Here is a 7,500-nt window from a genome sequence, read left to right as displayed (position 1 = left end):
TGACTGGCACAACAGAGATCTTGAGGAGAGACTGATGCGACTGGAGAAACAAGTTTTTGGAAAAGGTAGCTGGCCAGAAAAATTATGACGAGGATTACAATTTATTGTAATTAAAACTATGTATTTGATATTATTTGAATCTTAATGGTGAACTACACAAAGATTTTGCGTAAATTGTTGGTAGGTTCTAAGAATTATTGTAAAGTTAATTTCTGCAATCTGTCAGCAGAAAGTCACCATTTCAATAATATTTATAATGGTGATTTTTAACCACAGTATGTATTGGCAAATACTGAAATCTCTGCAGAGGTTGAAACTGGCAGATATTGACGTATTCACTGGATAATGTTTTCTGGGCTTTGAACTACTGGGGCCAGAATCATAAAGTTGTCCCTCTGATCTCATAGCTGACTTTCAACCAGGAACCTATTTACTATTTATGAAATAATGGTGGAAACTTCACTAAAATTCGGCAGAACTGTTGTTTAAGTTGTCATGGTAATGACTAGTGATGATTTGTTGTTTGTGTAAATTGCAGCTTACTATTCAAGCCAAGGACAGAAGAATGTTCCTCAAAGATTGGACAACCTGGAACAGCTTCTAAGCATAGGTAATTATTATAATAAGCAGGGTTCTTCCTAGGTTTCAGCGCAACAGGTATGGCACCTTTTCAAACCGTAAAAGCAATTGGTTAATGTTGGACGTTCTGCAAAGGATAAGCGACTTCTGAGCGTGTGCAGGCGGTAATAAGTGCTCTTACAAGCGGTAAATTTTACCGGTTACCGCCTGATAAGGAGAACTCTGAATAAGTTTCTGTTACAAATAGCATGGGTCATTGAATTTGGAGACATGTTGGTTAAACTTAAAGGAAGGCAATGAAGGGTGTTGCTGTCGTTATTGTTTTTCTTCATACAGTACTTAGTAGTAACAAATCTGATCTGATTATGTGATTCATGACACATTGAGTGCCATTCACTCATACATACTTAAATACATGCATTACTTTAGGTGTGTTGTTTTCCATGAATTATTAGATACTTGTTGATAGATAGATACACTTGTATATTGTAACCTTTTGCAGCAACAGCTGAAATTACGTGTACAGGTCAGCAGTTAACCAAAAACATTAATCACAATGTGTAGACCAAAGCATACTTGTGGACATACTTGATAGTTACAAATTTTGCAAGGTAATCTGACAGCATTAGTTGGTACAGTTGTGGTTTTATTGCATACTGTAGTCCGAAGAAGAGTTGATTATTCTGCTACAAATTAAAGGAAGGCAGGATTACTCTGACTGACAAAATTCAAACAAGCAACCCCAACAAGCTCAACAAGCTCTTGACTAATGGATCCAATTCTTTGATGCAACAGTTGAAACTTAATGTATCCACCACCACTTGTCGTAATTGCATGGTCTGGATATCAATGACTTTTTTCAAGTTTCTTAAATCAATTCACTTTGCTATGACAAGTTTGTACTGTGAGGAGAATTTTTAATATCTTTTGCCATCAAGATACCGTGAGGAAGCAATGAGAAGTGCTAACTCGATTAACTATGTACCAGTAGTCATTCAATCAGTTCACCATTAAGCCAGTCATTCAGTCATTATTTTTTCAGTGAACCATTCACCCAGTAAGTCAGTTATTGAATCCTTATACAGTTTTAAATATCACCTCTAATAATGTAATTTTCTTTTTAGGAAAGCCAGAAGATGGAAAATGTGAAATTCCAAATGACTGGCTTTTTCCATTTTGCAAGGACAAAGTTATTGTAAGTCAACTCAAAATATATCTTCTTATTGAGAGTGTTATTCTTACAGAAACATTTTTGCATTTAGTTATCCATCTGGCCTCGGTTGTTCAAAAGGTGGATAATGCTATCCACTGGATAAATCACTATTCAGTGGATAAACACTAGCAAAACCAATTGAGTTATCCAGTGGATAGTGATTTATCTGCTGGATAGCGCTATCCATTGTTTGAACAACATTCCCTTCGTGGAATCACTCCAGAAACCCACTAGGAGATCAAGACATACATTAATGTGAACACTATATCCCACTCTCAGCTTGTACCAAGTTGTATAAATACAGTTTCCTACCACAAACAGTAGCCAAATTGGAACAGTTAACTCAATCTATTATCAACTTATCTACTAGCCCAGCAACCTTTCAAGACTCATATTATTGTTATTAATTCTTAACTGTTAGACCGGCCTGACACTGTGCAATATATCTTTGTGAGGTAGCACAATAAAAGTGAAGTAAGATGTCTGATGATTTGCTATCTATTGCGCCCTTGTAAGATCAATCCTCGAGTATGGATCACCAGTTTGGTCCGCTCTACCAGAGTATTTGAGTGATGTTGTTGAGGGCGTACAGAGGAAGGCCCTCCGAATAGTATTTCCTGGCCTGGCTTACAGCGAGGCTCTAGTCGCGTCTGGTCTCCAGACACTTGCCACGTGTCGTGGTCAGGCTTGCGTCAATTTTCTATGCGATGCTCACGCGCAAGAGCCACTATGCTCGGTGCTTACATCTACTGCATCGCAGACAAATTATCATGGTTACACGCTCAGGTCAGGAAACACTAATTTAATTAGACAAGCATGTAATACAAGGAGACCTTGTGAATTCGTAACATATAAGTATTCATAATATTATATATTCTAGTATTGACCCCATTTGTGTAATTCAGCCTTAGCTGCAAACGGAAGGAAATAAACACAGTATCTATCTATCTATCTATCTATCTATCTATCTATCTATCCATTTTCCACTCAAACACTATGTCCCCATTTGACAACAACAACAACTACCACTACTACCACCACCCACCACCACCACACTACCACTACTACTACTACTACTACTACTACTACTACTACTATACTACTACTACTACTACTACTACTACTACTACTACTACATACATTGTGTATTTTCGTATTTTTTTTGTTTTAGTGGATGCAGGAACTATGGCATACAAATGTGCCGTGTTATGTTACACGTCACCATCTTTAAACCTAAGAGTCTCTGCTCGATTCTAATTTATCTACGTGAGGTACTGAAAATTTTTATCATTTGTAACTGTATATTTATAACTTGGATTTTAAGGCTGATTCCTTGACAAGCCTTGGGGGTGACCTTGCAGAGGTCTTCAATGCAAGGGGGCACAAAGGCTGCAAGTGAGGTAGCCTGGTCCTGCAGAGTGAATTGAGCAAGCACATTTTTTTGATTTGGAAAAAAGAAATTGGTTGTTTTTCATCCTAGCTTCACTGTAAGCAAAAAATAGTTTCATGATGCCACTACGCAGCTAGGAAACAGAGAAACAAGAAAATAGGCAACTGTGATATCTAAACTATTACTAACATTTTTGACGCCTCTAACAAACAAGGTTAACACTTTTGTTTAATAAAGGCGATGAATTTAATAAAGTAAACTGTAGGCCTGTTACATTCTTACCTGTGCTTAACAATATATATGAGAGGCTGTTAGCTAAGCAGCTGCTTGATTTCGTCAGCTCTTATAGAAAGTTCTATCGTTGTGAGACAGCACTGCTGAGGTTGACTGAGGACTGGAGAAGCTTGTGCCAGAGAGGGGAACTGGTTGCTGTAGTGTCCATGGATCTATCTAAAGCATTCGATGTTGTTTGACTTCGTCTTAGGAAACATCTGGGCCTGGTTGTTCAAAAACTGATTAACGCTAATCCAAGATTAAAAATTAACCACGTAGTTTATTTCTCTACTCCCAAATGCAGTTCAAAGCTGATATTCCGCAAAACTTTACATTAGAAGGAGTCAGTCTTAAAACACAAAAATAAGCAAGAGAAAATTTCACCAAAAAGCTGAAAACAAGAAACAAAAGTTTACGCTAATCCTGGATTGAGTTAACCAGCTTTAACAACCGGGCCCAGGATTCTCGGGAAAACAAACTAACTGTTTCCCTCGGGACCATACATTAAGTGTATTATAGTTTGTGTGTGGTAATGGCACAGTTAGTTAGCAGTGGGCCCATCACGCAACCCTTATTCATGAATTCACTAGCTTCTCCATACAATGGTAAATGATTAGTTAGTGACATTCAACTGATGGCCATGTGTGTAATGGAATAGAGCTGGTTTAACAAAACTAGGACCTTCATATTAACGGCCAGAACTTACTTATTTCAATAAAAATTACAGTGATAGATAAGGAAGAAAGAGAAAATGACATCCATCCAGTAGATTTATAGATTACAGCTGGTGACACGATCAGGTCAGCAGTATTTCAATTACCAACTGTAGCAGTTCTTTTTCAACAAATGCCTAAACGGTGTCTTTAAAATGGGCAACTGCGCCATCCAGAACAAGCCGTAAAATTTGAAATCACCATTTACAAATATAGGTTTCTTTATATTTTCGTCATCTTAACAATTTTTTTGTTGATTGTTTGTCGTACATATAAGTTACAAGATTCTTCAGGGAATTAACAATAAATGAATTTAGTCTCTAATCTCCCCGCAGGTTGAAAGGTTTTGTCCAGTGCTGCCGTGGCGACGGAAAAATACAACGAGAGAAGAAAAGGTTTGAAAAGTATAAGCAAGAAATATGTACCGCTCCAACCCTATGTACACTTTTCAACAGAGCTACTATAAAAACTAACAATGAAAAACCTTGTTTTATCAAACAAGTTGATAAAAGCCAATTAAGCAGCAGAAGAAAGATTTGTGAGCTGATGTTTTGAGTGTTTAACCCACACACTTTCAAACATTGTTATAAAACATTTGTTGGATCAACAATGTTGGGACGTTTAGCATGCATGTTTGATGACGTTTGTTCAACATTTTTTGTGGGAAGAATGTTTTTGATTTTCATCAGGCATTTTCCCCAACATACACAAAAGTGACAAATGTTGAAGCATGTAGCCGCCCTTTTAATTTACTCGCCCTTTTAACAATGGTGTATTGCAAAGACCAATCAGAGGTAAGGGCCCAGTCTCCAATCTGAGAACCATGAGCAATTCAAAATGGCGGTGGTGACTAAAGTGCCTGTACTAAAGTGACGTGTTTCCAATAATGTCAAATGCGTATCCAACATTGTTAGAAGCGTTCTTCCAACAACGTTGCAACTTCCGGGTTTCCGGGGCTTCAGCCCGTCGTCGCTCTAACCTTCGACTATGAGACGATGATGCTAAGATGTGATGATGACGATAACGATGATGATGATGATGATGATGATGACAACGATGACCGTGACGGTGCCAATTACGACAATGGCGATGATGATTTCTGTTCCCCGCATCACTTACATAAATTCCTCAATTTTGCAAAATTTTTAGGTTGCTACAATGAGATATGAATTTGAAGGTTCGTTCATTGACACACTAACCAGTTTGAATCTGCGATGGAGGCGAGATCGTATCACAAGAATGTGGCCTGAATGGGTCTCTGCAGCCAAGGAATTTGCAGGAGAAGGATCATACGAAGGCAGCATCAAGCGAAAAAGGTAGCGTAGCTGCATATAACAAGATAAGTCAAGAAATATGAACCATGAAAACTTTTTTTCAGAAATGAAAAAGCCATTCATTTTGAAACAGGTTGCCTTAATTGTTACATGCTACTGACAGTAAAAACGCGTGTGCGCACTAATCGGTCTGTCAATGACGTAGTATGTCCCGTCTCCACCGAAAACAACCATGGCTGCAGCCAGGGTCTGAACACCAGACCTCTCGTCTAGCTTTGTTGAATCAAATGTTGATGATGGGTTGACATTGTTTGCCCACCCCACGTCGTGCAATATCGTTCAACCAAAAATCGAAGCAGGATGGTTTGAAACAAATGTTAAAAGCCATTTATTCCTGGCCTTTAGTTTTCAAGCTGTCTTTACCCGTTTATTTCCTTAGTAGGTTAAAGATTTTAGAAGTTTATTTCCTGAGTGGTTAACGATTTTAGAAGTTAAGCGAACTTGAACACTATGATGACAATATACGTTTTCGTAGATCTTTGATCCGTTTCCTGAAATTGGAAAAACGACGTTTCTCCAACTCAATTAATTATTCATGCAGCTCTTACCCAACCAGAGCAACGGTAGTTTCTGGTCAAGTGGATGTGGTTTAGAAAACCCAATGAAAACACGAGTGTTTGAAACGATTTCAATCACGGATGCAAAATTTTCTTAATCTGCATATTAGATGAAGCAACAAAAACATGTGGCCGATAAACAACTTTATTAAATCACAGACATTTTACGAACAACAAACTTTAAAACCTAGAAATGATTATTATACTGCTAACATTGAATGTAACAAGTTACAGTTAGTAAACTACCCAAACACAGAAAAGTGGCCATTCTTTTTTTCTAAACATTTAATTCTCGCTCAACGGTGGCGACCTCGTGTTTTGGTTCACTTTCAAAGTTGCTGTACACTTCCGACCTAAAATTGGCAACTGACGTTAAGAAATTTTAATCAGACTAGATGCAACAACGTTACCCTCGGAATAGCGGTATGGCCACGCACTTTTCCTCTTCTGTCGCTAGGTTAGGAGGTCTAAATCATGCACTCTGTCATTTACTATTTGCGAAGCAACGTGTTCGCTCAAGAAACTGACGAACAGCTATGTAACAACGTGACATCCAGTTGATGAATATTCAAAAATTGTCACAGCGCAAGCAATTAGGTGATAGGATTCATTCATATCATGCACATTTTTTTGGAGGATCATGCACATTTCAACGTCTCAAATATAATAGTTGAACTGAGAAAACTTATTCAAATGATAATTTAAAAAACTAATTTTTCTTTTGTCGGAGGAGTGATTTCAAAAACTCGTGCTTCGTGTTTCATTCGGGGTTTCACACACTCGAAAACGGTTGTTTCCAGTTTTCTCGTGTTTGATAACCCCGATGAAACACTCGCCACTCGTTTTTGAAGATATTACTAAAAATGCTATGACCACCCACGTTGTACCAGCTTGAGAAAAGGTTGGAATAATTACGAAGCCTGCGTTTTTTCTTAAAGTCAAGCCCCTGGCCAAACTATCGCAACAAAAGTTGGGATTGAAGGGCTCCAACCTTGCTCGATCCAACATTGTGTCGACAGTTTGGCCGCCCATGTTGGAAGATGATTCGTCCAAACATTTTTTGCTCGATCAAATGTTGGATAGAGTGTGCTTTTGATCAAACATTCCAACCAACAATTCTGTTTGACCAACAGCAATGTTGTAGTGTTTTGCCGCTCTTCCAACAAAGTTGTGTCCTGACTCGAGTCACGCTTTCGTATTGCTAAGCCCAATCACGAATCGCTATCTTATTTTTCAAGCCAACGGTTCTTGCATCATTTGCAACAGAGATGGCGGACAAGAGGGGGGAGCAAGGGAACGTCGTGGTTACAATGTTGATGAACAGCCACAGAAACCTTGATTCAGTGCGAATAGGGAAGCAAGGCCATGTCTGTGTGGTACACACTTTATATGCCTACCCATCAATTGATCGCTGTTTGGAGATGTGTGGTTTAATAGCGTT

General features: G+C 38.4%; 1 protein-coding gene across 1 annotated transcript in view; it reads left to right on the top strand.

Annotated features, from left to right (window-relative positions):
• LOC137985389 (uncharacterized) overlaps positions 1-3,057 on the top strand; it is a 6,582-nt gene extending 3,525 nt beyond the window's left edge. The window contains exons 2-5 of the mRNA XM_068832999.1: positions 1-65; positions 539-610; positions 1,704-1,774; positions 2,964-3,057. The exon at positions 1-65 is cut by the window's left edge and continues 4 nt beyond it. Coding sequence (XP_068689100.1) covers positions 1-65; positions 539-610; positions 1,704-1,774; positions 2,964-3,023 — 268 coding nt within the window. The 3' untranslated portion in view covers positions 3,024-3,057. The remainder of the gene's footprint in view (positions 66-538; positions 611-1,703; positions 1,775-2,963) is intronic.
• Positions 3,058-7,500: the final 4,443 nt, after the last annotated feature.

Source organism: Montipora foliosa, chromosome 14 (assembly GCF_036669935.1).
Source record: "Montipora foliosa isolate CH-2021 chromosome 14, ASM3666993v2, whole genome shotgun sequence".
Classification (NCBI taxonomy): Eukaryota; Metazoa; Cnidaria; class Anthozoa; order Scleractinia; family Acroporidae; genus Montipora; species Montipora foliosa.
This window is presented reverse-complemented; position numbering and strand designations above follow the sequence as displayed.